Genomic DNA, 20,186 nt, shown 5'->3' on the forward strand with positions numbered 1-20,186 from the left:
ACAAAGCGTTGTGGATAAACATCAAGGCCGCCCCCATGTCGGGTCCGTCCACCGGAGGTTCGTCGCATCTCGACATCGTTCGTGACCACCAAGTAACATATCAAGGTTTACCGCTGAGTTTTACTGAAACTGTCACTGTTTGTGCCAAAGCATCGGTGGACATTTTACCTGGGAGAAAGCTGTTTGGCACCAGTCCCTGCAAGGTAGCGGCAATTTAAATTTGCAATCCATCCTCAACCTTACTACCACTGCTCGGCAGATCCGAGATCTGTGGTATATGTTGCGATCAAGGGACGTAAAAGGCTACCGGCGTGGCCCCTGCCCACCATGAGCGCACGACAAGGACGGGCACCTCGGCGCCCTTGTATCTTTCTCCCCGCGGTGTACACGGAACGGCCACCCGGTGTTAACGTCTCGCTCATTCGTCCATGCGGAGCAATCCTCCATCCGGCCCTCCTCTGCGGTCGAGTTGCTTTCAGGGGCCGGAACGTCGACGCCTTCCAGCTTGCTAAGCTGGCAACTCCAATTTTAATCGCGGCGTTGTTCATGTCTCCATGAAGTGCCCAGTGCCTGCGGATTTGAGGTGTTTCTACACTTATGCTGCCCGGTGCCAGATCGGCGTTGTTAGACTGCAGACACTGGAGAACTCTAATGCCCTCTGGAGAGATCCTGAGCTCTTCAGCTAGCGTCCGTAGGCGTGTGCCACGGTAATACGCCTCTTAACTTTCAAACCAAATAAAGGTGACCGAGTACTGTGCAATGGCTTTGTGCCATCCGAATTGAAGATCCAAATCAGGGCAAGGTCCACGTGGCCCGATCGACCTGTCCATCCATGTCGACATGTATGCTACAACGACGTGCTACCGGCTCTGCAGTGCACCTTGTAGTAGCTTGGGTGCCGGACATCGGCTTTTTGTTTTTCAGTATACCGAGCTCTATTTTCAGAGTTTAAAAGAAAAAACCCAAACCAGATTGCCTCTAGCAGCCAGATATGCGCTTGTTTGCTAACGATGCTGCATGCTGGAGCGATTCCTCGTATGGTTGTTCGTGGTCCCTGCTCTTTGGGCGCCTCATGAATCGTTTGAACATGTCTAGTCGTAGTCACCACTAGCTCACCAGCTGCAGCTCTTCATTTTTTTTTGCTTAGGCCCAATTTTCTCTCGTGCTTGTGGTGGTTATCAAAAAAGGAAATGTTGACATCTCATGGGGTAATCTAACAACTGAAAACTTATCTAGGATCGGATGCGTTGGGTTTGGTAGGAAGGTGTAGCTATCAACCGGTGACTGGCCGATCGAAGCGGAGGATAGCAACGTCTCATGACGACGACGAGCCTGCTGTGCTGCAGTGTGTTTCTTTTTGCAATGGTGAGTGGCAACCACCGTTACTCGTACGCACACCATAATGACGTAGTTTAATCTGCTAATAATCCACTTTGTTGTTCGAGTCAATTCGATGCAATTATTGGCCCCCTTGGATCCCGCTTGTGCTGCGTCTCCCATCCCATGGATGCAATGAACGCGCAAAAAATAAGAATGCGTGCAGTATTAGTCTTGTGGTCTGATGTCATGGTAGCTTGTACGAGTAGATAAGATTCTCTGGTGCCGATGAACAGTTGAAGTCCAAGTGAAAGTGAAGGGTTCTTGGTCCATGTTAGCTGAAGGTTTCAACAATAGTGACTTCCACGCGCGGTCGATCGCCGCTATGCCGTGGTTTTCTTTTTCAGATGTACATCAGGCAGCCATGTGCTACTAATTGATCGCCCCTTCTCCTTTTCTTCATAGATGTAACAAAATCCCCGCTTAATTTCATGAACACCATCATGCCATGCATGATCTTTTGATCGACCTATAACCTTTTATGATAATGGCTCTTGCATGGCTGAAACTCTCATCACAACTACTCCCTCCGTCCTAAATTATTATTCGTTTTAACTTTTCTAAATTCATAATTTTTAATATGTACATAGATATATATTATGTCTAAATATGTAGTAAAAGTCGTATATTTAGAAAAGTCGAAACGAATAGTAATTTGGGATGGAGGGAGAACAAGGGAACTGCCTCTGACCGGTTGGAAATTCAGTTTTTACACAAAGTCACTTAGGCCTCCTAAATTGGGAGTGGCAAAGTTTGCATTTTGCCATAAATGCGCAACTGTAGCATTTCGTTTGTATTTGTGAATTATTGTCCAAACATTGACTAATTAGGCTCAAAAGATTCGTCTCGCAAAGTACAACAAAACTGTGCAATTAGTTTTTAATTTCGTCTATATTTAGTACTCCATGCATGTACTACAAGTTTGATGTGATTGGGATCTTCTTTTTATATATAGTGCCGGGAAAAAGGGACTAAACAAGGCCTGAAAGTGCGAGATTCCTGATATGACATCCTTCTTTCCGCAGATTTTGCACGATTCGATGATCATTGTACTACACACCCTCCTAAAAATCAAAGCCTTTCTTATGAGCCCTTGTTTACTTCCCACAAAACTCCCAACTTTGACACTATGCAAAAAGAAGATTCCTCATCACATCAAACTTGCGGTACATGCATGGAGTACTAAATGTAGACGAAATCAAAAACTAATTGCACAGTTTTGTTGTACTTTGCGAGACGAATCTTTTGAGCCTAATTAGTCAATATTTGGACAATAATTCACAAATACAAACGAAACGCTACAGTGTCGCATTTATGGCAAAATGTCAATTTGACACCTCCCAACTTCCCAAGTAAACAAGGGCTGAATCTCTAACGCCACCAACCGAACAGAGCACGGCAAAAGCCGTCAGGGGGTCAGGGAACGAGGGAAGGAGCCATATCACTGAACTGAAGAGCGTGTTTGGCCCTTCGGGGAAATGAAGGGGTGCTTCAGCTTGCACCATCAGCTCATCATCAAGGAACACAAAGGACACTGCCGATCGCTGGGCAGGGCCACGTACGGGACCCAAACAATTTGGCCATGTCGTCCCTGACGCCGGTCTCAGCGAAAATATCAGCGAATCCCATCATCCAGATCAGGATTCTGCAGCAGTGTGGTACTGCATTTTCGCTCGGCATGTCATCGTATGCTCTAAGCAGTAGCTTTGTGCAGTACGGAGTAGTATTCGCAAGCAACAAAAGTACCTGCTGGTAGAGTGCTGCCTGTAAGTATATGAGGCTGCTATGATCTGTCGCGAAATGCAGCGTCGTCCTCGAAGTTCCTGCAAAAATGCCGTACAAGCGTGGGCATACGATATGTTGCTGTCACGTTCTAAGAAGCAATATAATAGTAAATTAGGATAGGTTTGTTTCTCCCCTAGATTATGATCAGATTATGGTCTTGTTTGGATACGCTTCTCCTAGCCACACTTGGATTATAATCTAAACAAAGATTTTCTCGCTTCTCACTTTTCAGTTCTCGTAGTTTAAATCTCTAAAGTGGCTTACCACATAAGCGAGAATCGGTGGAAAATAAGCAAAACGTTTGGTGGGATTCTTGCTTATTTCCACCGATAAGCCGCTTATAAGCGGAAACAAACGGGACCTATATGAGCTGGATTATGGTACAAGGGTAGGAGGGTAAAAAATCATCACATGACCACTAGGGGATCACAAATAATCTAGCCTTGAGTAGCTTATTTCAGATTATATGTAGTTCCAAAGTAATATTTTACCATATTACCTATCACCCATAATCCAACTTATATCACCCATAATCCAACTTATATAATCTAAGGTGCAAACGGGACCTCATATAATCTAAGGTGCAAACGGGACCTCAGTGGTACAATATTAATATTATTAGTGGTGCTACTAGCCATAGATGCTTATCCTTAAGATATAAGATAAATAGATAATGCAGGGCAACGACTAGAACTATGATCGATGGTTTGTTGGCTGGCTGCTTTCTTTGTCCTTCGGAGAAATATCTCTTCCTAGAGTACGACGCGCTACTGTACCATGCTGTATAGTTTGGATAGGATTAAGGGTGGTACATACTTCATAATCTAATTCTATCTTTTTAATTCAAAATCATATAATATTATGGTCCGATCCTTATTGAGCTCGATCTAAGCTGCATACTTCATAATCCAACTCAGTTCTATCTATTTTTAGTTCAAAATCATATAATATTATGGCTCGGTTCTTATTGAGCTCTCTGCATACTTCATAATCCAACTCAGTTCTATCTATTTTTTTCAAAATTATATAATATTAAGACCCGGTCCTTGTTGAGTCCAATCTAAACTGAATTAGATGACCTTTTACCCCCCTCGTTCCTCCCCTGCTCTCGAGACAAATGTCAAATCTATTTCTCTTCCTGCCCTTCAGCTATATCAACGCGTTTGGGATATATATATGCAAGGGGCCTCTCTCCAGAGTCCAAACAAAGCAGAAGGCCGAAACCGTTGCTCGATATCAAAATCATTCAATGTGGAAACATTTTGAATTTGAGCTGAAAAACTCAGAAAAAAGGCAAATTCTATGGATACGAATTTTTTGATAAAAAACAACTCTAAACATGAAATTGAATTGTTGGGATCCTTCTCACAATTCACAATGAGAAGAAACCCTCCAAAATTAAATAAGCGTATGCTGCTTCTTGGAGCGGGCACACGGTATTTTATTCAGTAAAAGGCGAAAGAATAGTCCGCTCTGTGCCCACTGCGCAGCTGCGTGCAGTGGTATTGGATGGTGCTCCTAGGCTCTAGTAAATAGCAGGACTCGGTGCATGCTTTTACTTCGGCTAGCGACGTGGGACTAAAAATACAAAGCGCGCTCGTGTTCGTGTACTGGGATCCGTAAGTCCGTAACGCATGGGTGGACGGACGGACGGTCCACTGCAATATCCATCCTGCGGCCCGGCAACGATGCCAGGCATGAGGGCCCAAAAACCAACGCCACGGCCGGCCGGCCGGGTCGCGCGGCAGCCATTTCAGGCTTCCAGCCGGGCCTCCACGGACGAATCCACGTCGCCACCAAGATGATGAACTTGTTTGGGTTACGCAACTGTTATAATCAAGTTTGTACTTCGTACCCTGCCATGCAAACCTCTTTCAAGTGGCACAAAGTATAATCAAGTTTCAGTGGGCCCGAACACATATGGCCTGATCATGTTTCTGGGTGTCTGCGCAAACTGCTCCATTATCAAGGGCTCAGGAAAAACCTTTTTGTTGTTCACAGTTTCACGTGATTCTGTTTGTCTCCCGGTCCCTCTCTGCTGCGTTCTGGCTGGGGTCGGGCACTGTTTTGGCGTATGTTCTTGTCAAAGTCTCTCTGGTGGAATAGCAGCAAGAGTTGTGCAAAATAAGATCAGCTATATACAGTCCCAGTTATAAGACCTTGCACTTTTTATTTGTTCCAACGTCCATGCTGACTATGCTGAAAGATGTAAGAATTTTGAGAAGTGCTGGTGGTGGGCATTTTCAGAAGTTGGGTTGATTGGGTAACCTTCATTCAAGCGAGAGTGCAAAATAAAAGTCGAGTTTTCATCGAAAAAAAATAAAAGTCGAGTGGATTGATCAAGAATTTTTAGATGTACAAATGAAACCAAGATTTTTCCAAAGCAATGTACTAAAATATTTCATTATGGCTTGTCCTACATATAACCTTTCAGCTGGTGTTGTAATAAAACCGACTAATGAGTGGGGTACCACACCATCTAGTTTATGTGACGCATGATGGAATAACCGATCTGATATTGGATAATTGCACATGCATATGAGTGTTGACTTCTAATTTATTAGAGCAAAGCTAGGGAGCTTAATCCTTGCTCGATCGTGCTCTTCACGTACAGAGAGGCACAACTGGGGAATCGGGGTACAATACAGCAAGTCAATGCCCTGATCGAAAATCGGGCATCGTGTGATGACTTGGTAGGTGGATCCGATCAAATGTTTATACATGATTTATATTATTCTTATCCGGGAATTAATTGTGTGATTAGTTTATCCAACATCGAGCCACATCCTACATGAGTCCATTATTCATGCTAGCATCCAAGCTCCATGCATGTGATGGAGCTGTTTCGTTAAGATCGTCGACCAGCTCAAATGAGGTACTCCTTCCGTTCCAAATTATAGGTCGTTTTAACTTTTATAAATTCATATGCATCTAGATATAGTGTAAACGCATAATAATATCTATGAACCTATAGAAATCAAAACGACCTCCGATTTGTAACGAATGGAGTAGCTGTTTCCGTGTTTCGTGTAACCGATCCCTCCATTTGCATCAGGACCTCTTCGCAAAATTGCCTAGCTACGTTCAACTCGTACGTGCAAGTACGCTACAGGAAGCAAGAGATGGATCAGCATGCATCAGCGAGCGCGCGCGCACAGAGAAACGGAGAGAGAGAGAGAACCGGGATGCAAGCAGACACAGACGCCACCCGTGCATTCCGGTTTTATCGGGATAGTATAATTGTTGTTGCATGCCATCATCTCATCACATGGAGGAGGCATACATGATATGCACATGGTAGGAGTACCTTGCTTTATTTGCTTGGTTTGTAAGATAGGGCCTTGTTTAGTTGTCAAAATTAGGAGTGCCAAAATTACTGTGCCGACACTGTAGCACACTGTAGCGTTTCGTTTGTATTTGTGAATTATTGTCCAAACATTGACTAATTAGGCTCAAAAGATTCGTCTCGCAAAGTACAACAAAACTGTGCAATTAGTTTTTAATTTTATTTACATTTAGTACTCCATGCATGTACCGCAAGTTTGATGTGATGGGGAATCTTCTTTTTGCATAGTGCCAAAGTTAGGAGTTGGGGGTGAAGTAAACAAGGGCTATATATATTTGCACTGGGCACCTGACCAGGCAGGGTCATCGAACTGGAAACTCGGCATGTTCTTGGCTTCTTGCTGGTCACCATCACAAACTGTCGCCAATACCCTTTTCCCTTGATATACACAGGTTGGTGTTTTGTCAGAAATACAAGCTGGGTTCTTCTCTCTGAATAGCTCAAATTTGATTGGACGGGCTGGACTCAATTCGACGCTAAAGCGACACAGCACAGGCACAGCACATTTTTTTTTGTTCCCAGTCGCTTGGTGGATCCCCAAGTCGATCGAAGCTTTGGTCCCGGCGTCGCGATCCAAGGGGCCAAGACATTACTCCACTCCAGCGCCACGCTCCAAGCTCAAAACTCAAACCAACCAACCAACCAACCATATACATCAACGTCATGCATCCTTTTCACTCATCATGATCATCAAAGCATGCATGATGTGGATATTTCAACGCTAACATTGATCCATCCCCTGTTGCTTTGTCTCGGCATTTCGCTTTCGTTACTCAACGTTGCAACCTGTTCGCTGGATTTTACCGATCGATTTTGATTTTATTAAGAGCATTGAACAATATAGTTGAAAGTTTGCTAGCTATTCCGGGAGTCTAGAAGTAAAATCTTGCAGGGTAAATTCTAGTCATTCAGATTATTTGTGTATCCCTGTTTAAATTTTAATGTATATGGATTCGTATGAACATCCAAAAAAAATCAGATTTTTTGGCCAATTTTTGTCCACGGTTGGGTGAAGTTCTAACCACACTCTCGCACAATCGAACCCTGCTAAAGCTAGTCTCCAGCTTAGGCTCCGATGACATATTTTGTAGAAAAGCGACCTGAAATTCCACGTGCACTAAATGATTCTTCCTTTTCTTTTCACGATCACCTGCGTTCCATTTCCCTTTACTTGCATAGAGCACATAATATTCAGAATGATTAAGCCTATTAAATCAATCAAAGATCAAGAAAAAACTTTTCACAAAAGACCTCGCAAAAACTTCTAAACTTTGCAAGAAAGATTTTACAATATCTTTTCAAAAAATATTTAGCAAAAAGTGTTTTTCATAAAGTTATGTGCAAAGTTTTCCAAAAAAGGATATTACAAAAGTTTAAGAAATGTTTTCTTTAGCAAAGAATTGTACCAAACCTCTTTCACTAAAGAGTTTGAAAAAACTTACTCCAAAATTAGAGAACTTTTCACACCATAAATTTTAAAAAAATAAGAAAAAGGAAATGGCACATTAAAAGTAGAGTAGTGAGCCCTCGCTGACATAGAAAAACGAAATCAAAAGTATCTTCTCACCCTCACATCACATCCAAACGAGGGATGGAGAAAGGGAAAATAAAGAGGAGGGGAGGAGTGACATTTGCCCTCGTCGTGGATGGCTGGTGATTGGCTTAAGCAACTCCTTTCCTATTTTGGAGGGTATTGATTTAGGGAATATTGTTTGTGTGACAGAGATAGAGTAATGGATTATAAGAAAGAAAGATGAGTTTAAGATTCGTGGGAGAGGTGAGTGAGCTCAAGAGGAACATGTGGAAGCGCAGTATGCTAGAAATGAGTTTCTTATGGCTAGCAAATCCATAGCCGCCAAGCGCCTTCACCACTATCATTCTTTTTACCGCCATTGTTATTCTTTTTACCTCACCCCTCGTAAAAGACGGGGCTTCAACAACTCCTCCTAAGTGTAATTAGGACACAGTCCTCGACATGTTGTGGTGCTATCAGAAGTATAAACCTCATCATCCTTAATCGTAGTTTTGGAATACTAACTATCTTTTTCGAAAAAAATAGCAAATATGCCAATATTTTATTGTGGTTTCTAAAGGTGGTAGAGAAAAGGAAAATTGTATGTCAACAACATCAAAAACCATACCTTAACCATCGGCGTTAATTTGTACACGACGTAACCACTCTAATTGGGTGGCTCTAGCACCACATGGAAAGCTGGAGTAGTTCAATTGTGTGGCGAAACCCTCTTTTAGCATTGACGAGCACGTATACTCACTCCTATAAATAGACATATATATATCTTAACATGAAATGGACCGATGTTGTTGCCGAGTCACGGTCGCACGTCGCTGCAACTAACACATTACACACATCGCAACCTACGACCAAATAATCACCTGCAGGGCCCCACATCCTGACATCCATCAGGCCCCACCCCCGCTAGCTCTCCTGCGCCGTCGTCGGCCCGCGCACGCATCCGGCCGGCCGCTTAGCCGGCGGCCAGCTGTGCCGAGAGACATGAGCGGCCGGCCTGCACCTACTCGTCATGTGGATGTGATGCGTGCGGATGCCCACGAGGCGCTTCGCTTTGTTTCGTCGCGGCCGCTTCACGCTAATGGTGGATTGGTGGCGATCGAATATAGAATTGTTGGGCACGTCTCGGCTCGCGGTGCTCGTGCACGACCAGCCGGGGATTTCGATATGCCAATCTTTTTCTTTGGTTCCCCCAACAAACACGGTCAGGCGGGCAGATCCACGAATCAGCAACCACCAGGAACGCAGTGACGCGGCTGAGTTTTATTTATTTGTTTATTTATTTACCCGCCCTGCCAATGGGACATGCCCAGCGCATTTCCGCTGGAGTCAACGGGTTTTGCGTGAGATGAGGTGAGTTTTACCTTTGTTTTACCATTATTTTTAATTTTTTTAGACAAATACAATAAATCGTGGCGGCATTTTTATTCCAGGACGCGAGTAAAATCGTATAGGTTGGTAACTCTCGTTGGCATGCTGTAACTAAACATGATGCCATTTCGTAAATTTTACCAGATATATATGAATTTATTCTTATTTCTTCGCATGCTTTATTTACACATCACGGCATAATATTTTGCATCACTACAAGGTGATGGTCAGTCTTCAAGACTCGCGCCACGTTGTTTCATAATAAGTTTTGTTCCATGTGACTTTACTACTAATTATTTCTTCATATAGAGCTGCTTATATGACGTGACAAGATAACACAAATAAGCTCGAGCTACTGTTACTAAGATCAAATACCTTCTAAAATGGATCGAAGCCGTTAAAACGAGAATGGAGTAAATCTCGACATTTCCCTCGGTCCCCCATCTCTTTTGTTTGCCAATAATACGATTTTCTATTCTTCCTCCTCCGAGGATCTTGTACGCTCGAAATCAAAGAAAAACCATTTCAAACCTCATCACATTATTCAATTCGATTTAGCCCCTTTCACCAGGAATTGAGAAAATTATCATCAAGGAAAACACATGAGAAGCAAAGTCAACACGAGGACTCGGCCGGTAGCACCGGCAGTAGCTGGGAGATCGATCGGTCGTCACCGTTTATAAAGAGACTCCACCGGTAGCCATTGCTGACGCCGCCCGCCCCCGCCCGGATCTCGCTCGCCCCCGCTCGCCGTCGCCGTCGCCGTCGCCGTCGCCAGCCGCCACCGCTACCGCCATGGGCACGGCCAACGGCGAGCAGCCGGCGGCGGGCGCTTCCTCCGACAAGCTCCGCCACGTCGAGTCCATGTCGCAGCTGCCCTCCGGCGCCGGCAAGATCTCAGGGATCAACGCCGTCGTGCTCGGCGAGTCGCTCGCCGCCGAGGAGAACGACCTCATCTTCCCCAGCCCCGAGTTCTCCGCCGACGCGCTCGTCTCCTCCCCGAAACAGGTTCGCAGAGCCCGAAACTCGTACTCGTCAACTGCGCGCGTGCGCTTCTCGGTTCTTGCTGTTGAAGCCAAAATCGGGTCTTTTATCCGATCAATGGCTTGCTCTAGACTGAGGCGTTTGCTTTGGCACCCGGGGGCTTTTCATTTTGGGCGTCGTACAGCTTTGGAAGCACGAGCTCTTAGTCATCATCAGGCTTGTGGGTAAAGTCCGACAGGGACATAAATAGTACTGCCAAATTTGGAACAACTACGATTTTTATCTGTGCTGTGCTTATTTTTCATTTTGTTTTCGATAATTGCGCTGTAACAAAGTTGTGATCTTGGTGTGTTTTTCATGATCGACATCAGTACCGGGAGATGTATGAGAGGTCCATCAAGGACCCGGCCGGGTTCTGGTCGGAGATCGCCGATACCTTTTACTGGAAGGAGAAGTGGAACCCCAGTGAGGTGTGCTCAGAGAACCTCGATGTCACCAAGGGGCCTGTCCACATCAGCGTGAGTGCCGTTTGATGGCTGTTGGCTAAATTTAGCATTTCTTGTAATGAAATGGGTACAGTGGTTCTGAATCATTTTATGATTCTTTGTCCTGTGCAGTGGTTTAAGGGAGGGAAAACCAATATATGTTACAATGCTGTTGACCGCAACATCGAGTCTGGTAATGGGGACAATATTGCGATGTACTGGGAGGGTAATGAGCCTGGTCAGGATGGGAAGCTCACCTATTCTGAGCTCCTAGAGAAGGTTTGCCAGGTATGCATGCTCATGTCCGAAAAAAATTGCCACAAGAAAAACTGCGAACAACAAATGTACTAGTGCGCATGTCAACACATGTGCTTAAAAGTTCAAGGAAGATGACCAAACCTAAGGCATGTTTCTATGTAATTTGGTAGCTTGCAAATTACTTGAAGAGCGTCGGTGTTGGCAAGGGTGATGCTGTGATTATCTACTTACCAATGTTGCTGGAGCTGCCCATTGCCATGCTTGCTTGTGCCCGCATTGGTGCTGTTCACTCGGTAACGGCTACAACAACAATCTGTAATGATTATCTTATCAATCCTAGTGTTTCCTTTTTTATGTTGTGATGCATCATGCTTGTTCAGGTTGTGTTTGCTGGCTTCTCAGCGGATTCACTAGCCCAAAGGATCGTTGATTGCAAGCCTAAGCTTGTCATCACGTGCAATGCTGTGAAACGGGGCGTCAAGCCCATCCTTCTCAAAGATATAGTGGATGCGGCTTTGGTTGAAAGTGAGAAGAATGGAGTTTCTGTAGGTATGCACCGGGATCTAGTTTTTGTACACATGTTGATAATTTTGAGCTGTTATCATGTGGCAGGTATTTTGTACTCAATATCTTTTTCCATTGGCCATCAATGTTTTCTTGTGACATCATGCTAAAAACAATCCTCATATGAAGATAGATACATAGAGGCATAGAGCTAAGGGTTAATTTTCATTAGGGTTCTCAATATGTAAAAAAGCTTTTTCGTAGTGGCTCATCCATGGGAGAAAAGCAAACTAAGCCCACATGTGAAATCAACAACCACCAGAGATGATAAGAGAACTGATTATGCCTTTTTTTGGAAGTCAGTCTAATGAAACATTAATGGTGACTAATTTTGTGAAGTTGCCAATTGGGGTCTTGTATATCACAGATCACAAACATAGTGGATTTAACACAACAAAGGAAAACAGGACGATCCAACGTTTGAGTTTGGAACATCTGATCATGTTTGTCCAAACAATAAGAAAACCGAGGTGCATGAATTTGGAGACCGAAATCAAGGGATTTCCTATGTCACAGGAACCTCAAAGGCTCAAACTAAGGTAGTTTTCAATTGACCAATGCTGACTGTCAGATGACAGTTGGCTGATTCAAATATTCTCTTCAAGCTCCCGCATCTCTTTGGTTGCCGTGACTCCGCTGTGCTGGCACCACCCCAACCAGCAATTCTTCACCACACGTGGACAGCAATGTCCCCGCCACCCAACCACAGCAGTCCCGTCCATCTTCCTAGGGAAACTCCAACACCGAGAACACATCCGAAGCCGAAATCTCTCTCTAAAATCCTGAATCTCGCCAGAGTTGCTTCACAGATGTCATCGACTGATTTCAGGTGAAACTTCAGTCACCTGCAATATAGGAGGCACCAGAAAATAATCCACTACTCTTAGGGGTACCATAGGATACATATGCTTCCAGTCTAAAATCCTATTTGGTTAGGAGTATATAGGAGTAGTAAAGTAAGGATAACTGAAATTCAAAGTATTGATTTTCTGAAAGTCAATCGCATCTGGCTTCCACTAAACTAAAAATAATAAGAGTAACGGCAAATAAACTGAAAGCTAGTTTTAGGCAATATCCTGCCCTAACCAAATATCAACAAAGAATACATTTATACTAAAACCAACACAAACATTTCTTTTAACAGAACCTGAGATTCAAACGAGCACTTATTTTTTAACGTAGTAAAATGTCACATTTGAATGATATTTAGCCATTAATGCAATGATCTGCATTGACCTGGGTATCCTATATTACTGCATTTGGCTTATAGCGTATTCAAGCTCAAGTATGTTCTAATCTTGATAACCATAGTAACTTCTCTTTGGAATGTGGTTCATTTAATGAGCACATGTGAGAACCATTGAATACGGCCTGATTTGTAGTTTACTGATGTGGACTTTCATTGTCCTGACCACTAGGTCTCTGTTTGACGTATGAAAATCAGTCAGCCATGAAGAGGGAAGACACAAAATGGCAAGCAGAAAGGGATATTTGGTGGCAGGTGTGCATTTCTCTCGTGAATGGAAACTTATTACATACGTTACTCGTCCTATATATCAAGGCACGTGCATATCTACTGAGGATAACATTGCTATTTTGTTATAATTTGTTGCCCAATATCTTTCAGGATGTTGTGACCAAATTCCCAACAAAGTGTGATGTGGAATGGGTGGATGCAGAGGATCCGCTGTTCCTTTTGTACACAAGTGGCAGCACAGGGAAGCCAAAGGTACTTCTAATTGAGCTGGATTAAGCAGTTATTGCATTAGCCAAATGTTAATCTCTTGGTGTATGTAGGGTGTGTTGCATACTTCTGGGGGCTACATGCTGTACACTGCAACAACCTTCAAGTATGCATTTGATTACAGGCCAACAGACATATACTGGTAAGTGGTGGCACATAAACTTTAATGTTTTTTTAGGTGTATACCCTCATTCCTGTGTGGGCAACTATTCATAGAAGCTGCTAGTTCCTTATACATCCCACTATTTTGTTTGAACCAGGTGCACTGCTGATTGTGGCTGGATTACTGGACATAGTTATGTAACATATGGTCCTCTGCTGAATGGTGCTACAGTTCTCGTTTTTGAAGGGGTATGTTTCTAAAAGCTTTTTAGTAAGTATGTAAGTTAAATTGTGATATTTGATGACAAAAAATCCCTAGTTTGATGGTTTCTTCTCATTTCCTCAGTTGAACTTGTCATCTTGTCTGACAACTTATAGCTGTTCAGTCTTCACTACACCAAAGTCTAGTCTTACTTTGAACAATGTTTGGTTACTTGCATTACATTTGGTGTATTCATTGGATGGTTTCTATTTTTTAAATTTCAATAAGCTAGTCTGTTTGGTTCTTGTTTTCAATTTCCTCGTTCCTGAAGTATTCCTTTGAACCATACATGTAGACTCCAAACTACCCTGATTCCGGCCGATGCTGGGACATCGTGGACAAGTACAATGTGACAATATTTTATACTGCCCCAACTCTTGTTCGTTCACTCATGCGTGATGGCAGTGAGGTATGCATAGCTCCTTTTCCTAGTTCATAATTTATTTCGTAACGTTACACAGTTATCTGAACAAAGCATCGTGTGATGCTTGGTATCAAATTACCCCCCAGTACTTAAAGTCAGTACCAACCTGATTGCTAAAATGATTGCCAGATTTCCAGGCAGCAATCATTGTTTAATTTGCTCTGTTCTGTTTGCTATGCGTAGCCTTTCCATACTAGTTAGTAACATTGTAACACTGACATGGATAAAACTGTTGTTGAAAGTGCGCGATGGCGCTTGTATGCATTGTGACTGCTACATGTCTCACCAACAATCTATCACTATTTACTTGATTTGCTAAGAAGCTCTTATGACTGATCCACTGGGATGGGATCTCTGGCTGTTGCTACTTTTCAAATGCTAATAAAGAAAATTTTCTACTGCAAGGCTGAATTCTTATGAGATGGCATTTTAATAATTTTAGATAATGTTAATACTCTGTATTCATGTGCCGTTTTATTATGCTTTCTCTCTGATTTTCTGCTACGCTTTTGAAGTATGTTACACGGTACTCTCGAAAGTCTCTTCGAGTCCTGGGAAGTGTTGGTGAGCCAATCAATCCAAGTGCATGGAGGTGAGTGGACCTTTTGTCAACTGTCAACAATTTGAGCACAAAAATTATAAAAGGTCATGTCTGTTTACTGCATTTCAGATGGTTCTACAACATTGTTGGGGACTCCCGGTGCCCCATATCAGACACTTGGTGGCAAACTGAAACTGGTGGTTTCATGGTAAGATCTTTCCAGTTTACACCTCTTGTGAAATTGAATTTTTTTTGTGGGGCCACAAAATGATTGTGATCATCAAGGTTTTAATTTGGACTGCTGTGCATGTTTTCTTTAGATCACCCCATTGCCTGGCGCCTGGCCTCAGAAGCCAGGTTCTGCAACCTTTCCTTTCTTTGGTGTTCAGGTAAACCCAATTTATACGTGAGATGTAAAAGGTATATGATCCCTTTATTTTTTAATAATTCTAAACTGCTGTTTGTTTAATTTACAGCCGGTCATTGTTGATGAGAAAGGGCAAGAGATTGAAGGGGAATGCAGTGGATATCTTTGCATAAAGAAATCATGGCCTGGGGCTTTCCGGACTCTCTATGGAGATCATGAGAGATATGAGACCACATACTTCAAACCATTCGCTGGGTACTATTTCACTGGTGATGGTTGCAGCAGGTAGGTTACCAAAGCCTCCCTCCTAATATTATATGGAATCAAAGTGTATTGAGAGCATTGCTTACTTTTTCAAATAGTTTAGCTAATAGCTTTTGCATTCCAGAGATAAAGACGGTTACCACTGGCTGACTGGAAGAGTAGATGATGTTATCAACGTCAGGTAGGCTACTTATTTGGTTCTTGTCATAACTCACTAGAATTTTAGTACATGTATGGTATTGCTGACTTTCAAGTGATAACTATCTTACCCTTCGTGTGCATATGTAGTGGACACCGAATCGGCACAGCTGAGGTTGAGTCAGCTTTGGTGTCACATCCACAATGTGCAGAGGCTGCTGTTGTAGGAGTTGAGCATGAGGTATAGACTGCTGCTATTTTTTTTTCTCTACTTCTGCAACCTCTCATTATCTTTGGTATCCTGCCATATAAGACTCTTAACTAATATTTTACCTTCTTCAGGTCAAAGGTCAAGGAATTTATGCATTTGTAACTTTGGTGGATGGTGTTCCGTATAGTGAGGAACTACGGAAAAGCCTCATAGTGACAGTGCGCAACCAGGTATTTTCTTTATTTTGGATTTTATGATTAAGAGGTTACATTTGTATAGAGAATGGTCAATAGCTGAACATTCTGTTCTTTGTAGTTGATTGCCATGCGATAATGCTTGTAGATTTTGCATAGTTGTCTTCCATTTTTTTTATAAGGAATTTTCTTCCATTTTAAAGCAGAGTTAGATAATCAACTATGAAATTTGTTACACTGCATAGAAATTTGTCAGGTCAAATCAAGACTAAAATGTTGTCCCAATGCTAGCATGAACCCCATGAAAGTAGCCACATATTCGGTCAGGCTGTAGTTCCTACAAAGTAGTCAACAATATTTAGATTAAACACACTTCAATGTTCAGGCAAATAGTGTGAACTTCATGTTGATTGTAACTGAAAGACAGCAAATAAAGCATGGACAGACAAAAGATGTAGGATTCTGTTAATATTGGACCTGTTGGGAATACAATTTCTCATATTGGCTCCTGCAATTAGGGATTCAGCGGGTCAACCAATGCGTAGTTGGATTAACTATTCTTGTTCATTTGGTCTCTAAATCCAAGAGGTATTGAACTAGCTGTTTGGTGAAATAGAATTGTAGTCGGATGGAGGAACTTGTTTGGCTCCAAAATGGAACTTTTGTAACTACCTGAACAAAAATTCATCTTCACATGAACAAAAATTCTTGTTCATTTAGTCTCTAAATCCAAGAAAAAGTATTGAACTAGCTGTTAGGTGAAATAGAATTGTAGTTGGATAGTGGCTCCAAAAATGAAGCTTTTGTAGCTACCTGTAATTCTGAGTGTGCCACCTGTTCATATGCTTTCGCATGATTTGAAGAAAAAATAATCAGTAGACTTCCATCTTCACATGAATTATCATGCCTTTTTGTTTCAGATTGGGGCATTTGCAGCTCCTGACAAGATCCACTGGGCACCGGGACTCCCTAAAACTCGGAGTGGCAAGATCATGCGAAGGATTTTGCGTAAAATTGCTGCACGGCAGCTGGATGAACTTGGGGACACAAGCACCCTCGCTGATCCTGGTGTCGTTGACCAGCTGATTGCGCTCAGTGATTGCTAGGCTGTAATGAATTGGGTGGTGGATGCATCCTTTGCGTGCATGTTCCATTTCTCTTCCTGTATGATGAGTAGAATGTGCATTTCAGTGTCAGAGAACTAAACTGGGGTGTGATATGTTGTTTTGACGTTTCTTTTTTAGAACTTTTGCATTGCATATCGAGGTAGGTGCATCGAAATGTATTATTGATTGACACAATAAGATATCAATAAATCGTTAAATTTAATTTTGGTTTCTTTTGGATAAACCGTACCCTCGTTTTTTTTGGGTGGCGAAATTCTAACCTTTTTGGAGTTCACCTTACTTTTGGATCTTATAGATTCATTAAACCTTCTACGCATGCCCCAAACTTAAGGGAGTGAACCTAGATTAGTTTCAACTGGTAATCTGTACCATATGTCATCTGAATCCCAGCCTGTAAGCAATTGCCATATGCATGACCATTTACTATATACAAAGTGTTCAGTGAGAATGGACTCCCCTGCAACTGGTAACAGCCATTGCCCAGCTGAGCTGATGGACTAGCACCAGGGTCTCATTCCTGAAAAAAAATCATGTAAGGATCCATCACCTATGGCCATGCGAGTTCACTAAGAAGTCCAGTGCTAACCATTTCAATTGCACCACAGATTGCAAGCTGGTCCAGTGTCTCCTCTTACTCCATATTTCACCTGACAGATTCAAATGTAGCAGGAGCATCAGCACTTTCTACAGTGTCGTATACTGGACATGTAAGAAAATGCTCACAGAGAATGACTTCCTATACTCCTTCCATGTCTATTTACAATCGTAAGTGGTCGTCATGGTGCAGCATGAAACTTTGCTTAATTCCCTCCCGGTGTCCTAACGAGCCTATATCCCAAATACTTAGTATTTTCCTTGACCATCACTTTCGTTCTTTTCCTTAATAATTTTATCTGGGGGTAATAAGAATTTCAGAATGCATTCTTGTCGTTTCCGTTGGATTGATGGATCGGAATGCGTGAAAGTGTTTCATGATGGTGTTATCCACTTGCGCCATTGTTTATTCGACCGATCGCGAGCCGGTAAACCCTCAGATTCAGTGAGGAAGCGCAGTTTTAATTTTTAAACCTCATCAGCGCGGTAGTAATTCGTATCAGGACGGGGAATTGTCATGCAGTACACGACTCGTATCAGATCTTGATCTTGACGCGATTGGATAGATTGGGATTACAGGTCGAGGGACTGCCAAACCAAAGCTCCATCTGATAAGACGGGATCAGATCGTAGATCCGGGGGGGGATCATTCCGCCACGGTGATGGCCCACCGGTCAGTCTCACCGCCTCCCCGTGGACGGAATCCGGCCCCACCGAACGGCGTGGACAGCTCGAGGCCGGCCGCAGAGACTTTTCTCCGCCTCTTCTGGCTTTTGGCGTGTAGTGTGCCGCCTTTGAACGGCAAGCCCGGCCCGGCCCAGCCCACCCGCCGGTCCAGTCCCCCCTCGCGGTTCGCACCACCGAGCCGCCTCGCCGGCCGGCTATTTAACCGCACCAGGTCAGGTCTCCCCTTCCCAGATCCCATCCATCCCGAGAGAGAGGAAAAATCTTCTCCCCCTCCCCCCAAAAAATCCCAAAACCCTAGGCTTCGGATCTCCCCCCGGATCTCGATGGCGAACCCCCGCGTGTTCTTCGACATGACCGTCGGCGGCGCCCCGGCCGGCCGGATCGTGATGGAGCTCTACGCCAACGAGGTCCCCCGCACCGCCGAGAACTTCCGCGCCCTCTGCACCGGCGAGAAGGGCGTCGGGAAGAGCGGCAAGCCGCTCCACTACAAGGGCTCCACCTTCCACCGCGTCATCCCCGATTTCATGTGCCAGGGCGGCGACTTCACCCGCGGCAACGGCACCGGCGGCGAGTCCATCTACGGCGAGAAGTTCGCCGACGAGAAGTTCGTCCGCAAGCACACGGGCCCCGGCATCCTCTCCATGGCCAACGCCGGCCCCAACACCAACGGCTCCCAGTTCTTCATCTGCACCGTCGCCACCCCATGGCTCGACGGCAAGCACGTCGTCTTCGGCCAGGTCGTCGAGGGCATGAACGTCGTCAAGGCCATCGAGAAGGTGGGCTCCCGCAGCGGATCCACCGCCAAGGAAGTCAAGATCGCCGACTGCGGCCAGCTCTCCTAGATCTCTCAGATCTGATCTGCCTACCCGGCCGCCCTCCCTCCGTCGTCGTCGTCGTCGAGTCCGCCGTGTCCGTCCCTTCCATTAGCTTCGATCTGAATAAGATGATGGTGATCTGAGAGGTGGTCTGAGTTGAGTCGTGTCTAGTCGTTTATCATGTGTTCGTGTCCCTCCGTGGTGGTTTAATTAGGGGTTTAGGTGCTGGATCTGCGAATCACTGTGTGATGGATATTGTCTCTGCCTAATCCATGTTTCTTCTGTTATCTCGATGAATGATGCTATGAGAACTGGAACTTAGCTTTGGTGTTTCGGAATTGTTTTACTTGTGCGATTTATCTTACGCGATCTTTGAATTTTCTGTGCGGCCAAAAATTGATTGTGATTGCCAATGTTTTACTGTGACCTGTCTTGCGTGTTTTATTCTTATCAGCGTATGGTCTCAAACCAGGTTCTGCAACCTCTCTTTGTTCAGGCTAATCGAAGTTATATGAAATGTGAGGATATATGGTCCGACTGGATGAGTGGATGATATCAATGTCTGCTGAGTCCATGTGGCTACTTGTAGAATGTTAGCGTGTTTATGCCATTGCTGACTTTCAAGTGATAACGATCTTCCTCTATGTGAATATATGTTGTGGGCACTGGTGTCACATCCAACAATGTGCAGAGGATGCTGTTCTTGGTGTTGTGCTTGAGTGTGAGGTATCAGCTGAAATATTTTTTCCCCTCCTTTTTTTCGACCCTCATTTTATTTGGTATTCTTCTCCCATGTAAGATTCTTAATCTATGGATCACCTTCAGGTCAAAAGGAATTTTATGCTTTTGTAACTTTGGTGGATGGTGTTCCTTATAGCAAGAAAAAGGAACTATGGAAAAGCATCATAATGGCAGTTTGCACCTGGTATTTGCTTTCTTGGAATTATGGCCAAAACAGTCTACATTTTGTATTGACAAATGGTATGTACACAACAGCTGAATATTCTGTTCTTGG

General features: G+C 43.7%; 2 protein-coding genes across 2 annotated transcripts; both read left to right on the plus strand.

The window, feature by feature from the left end:
* Positions 1 to 10,078: 10,078 nt before the first annotated feature.
* LOC101767488 (acetyl-coenzyme A synthetase, chloroplastic/glyoxysomal) lies at positions 10,079 to 17,287 on the plus strand. Its single transcript, XM_004952553.4, has 18 exons — positions 10,079 to 10,418; positions 10,766 to 10,912; positions 11,012 to 11,167; positions 11,308 to 11,430; positions 11,518 to 11,686; positions 13,120 to 13,202; positions 13,329 to 13,430; positions 13,499 to 13,587; positions 13,706 to 13,796; positions 14,105 to 14,218; positions 14,749 to 14,825; positions 14,904 to 14,982; positions 15,095 to 15,163; positions 15,251 to 15,426; positions 15,530 to 15,586; positions 15,694 to 15,784; positions 15,886 to 15,984; positions 16,869 to 17,287. The coding sequence occupies exons 1-18, from the start codon at positions 10,206 to 10,208 to the stop codon at positions 17,052 to 17,054; spliced, it is 2,121 nt and encodes a 706-aa protein (XP_004952610.1). The 5' UTR covers positions 10,079 to 10,205; the 3' UTR covers positions 17,055 to 17,287.
* Positions 17,288 to 18,573: 1,286 nt separating this feature from the next.
* Positions 18,574 to 19,509, plus strand: LOC101767890 (peptidyl-prolyl cis-trans isomerase). The gene has a single exon (XM_004952554.3). It carries the CDS (start codon positions 18,680 to 18,682, stop codon positions 19,196 to 19,198), a length of 519 nt encoding a protein of 172 aa, XP_004952611.1. The 5' UTR covers positions 18,574 to 18,679; the 3' UTR covers positions 19,199 to 19,509.
* Positions 19,510 to 20,186: the final 677 nt, after the last annotated feature.

Source organism: Setaria italica, chromosome I (assembly GCF_000263155.2).
Source record: "Setaria italica strain Yugu1 chromosome I, Setaria_italica_v2.0, whole genome shotgun sequence".
NCBI classification, from domain to species: domain Eukaryota; kingdom Viridiplantae; phylum Streptophyta; class Magnoliopsida; order Poales; family Poaceae; genus Setaria; species Setaria italica.

Bases quoted from the DNA above. Each gene is read 5' to 3' on its own strand.
- LOC101767488 (XM_004952553.4), top strand. From the start codon at position 10,206: ATGGGCACGGCCAACGGCGAGCAGCCGGCGGCGGGCGCTTCCTCCGAC. The intron at 10,913-11,011 runs GTGAGTGCCGTT...TGTCCTGTGCAG, and splicing joins AGGGGCCTGTCCACATCAGC to TGGTTTAAGGGAGGGAAAAC. The intron at 14,983-15,094 runs GTAAGATCTTTC...TGTTTTCTTTAG, and splicing joins CTGAAACTGGTGGTTTCATG to ATCACCCCATTGCCTGGCGC.
- LOC101767890 (XM_004952554.3), top strand. From the start codon at position 18,680: ATGGCGAACCCCCGCGTGTTCTTCGACATGACCGTCGGCGGCGCCCCG.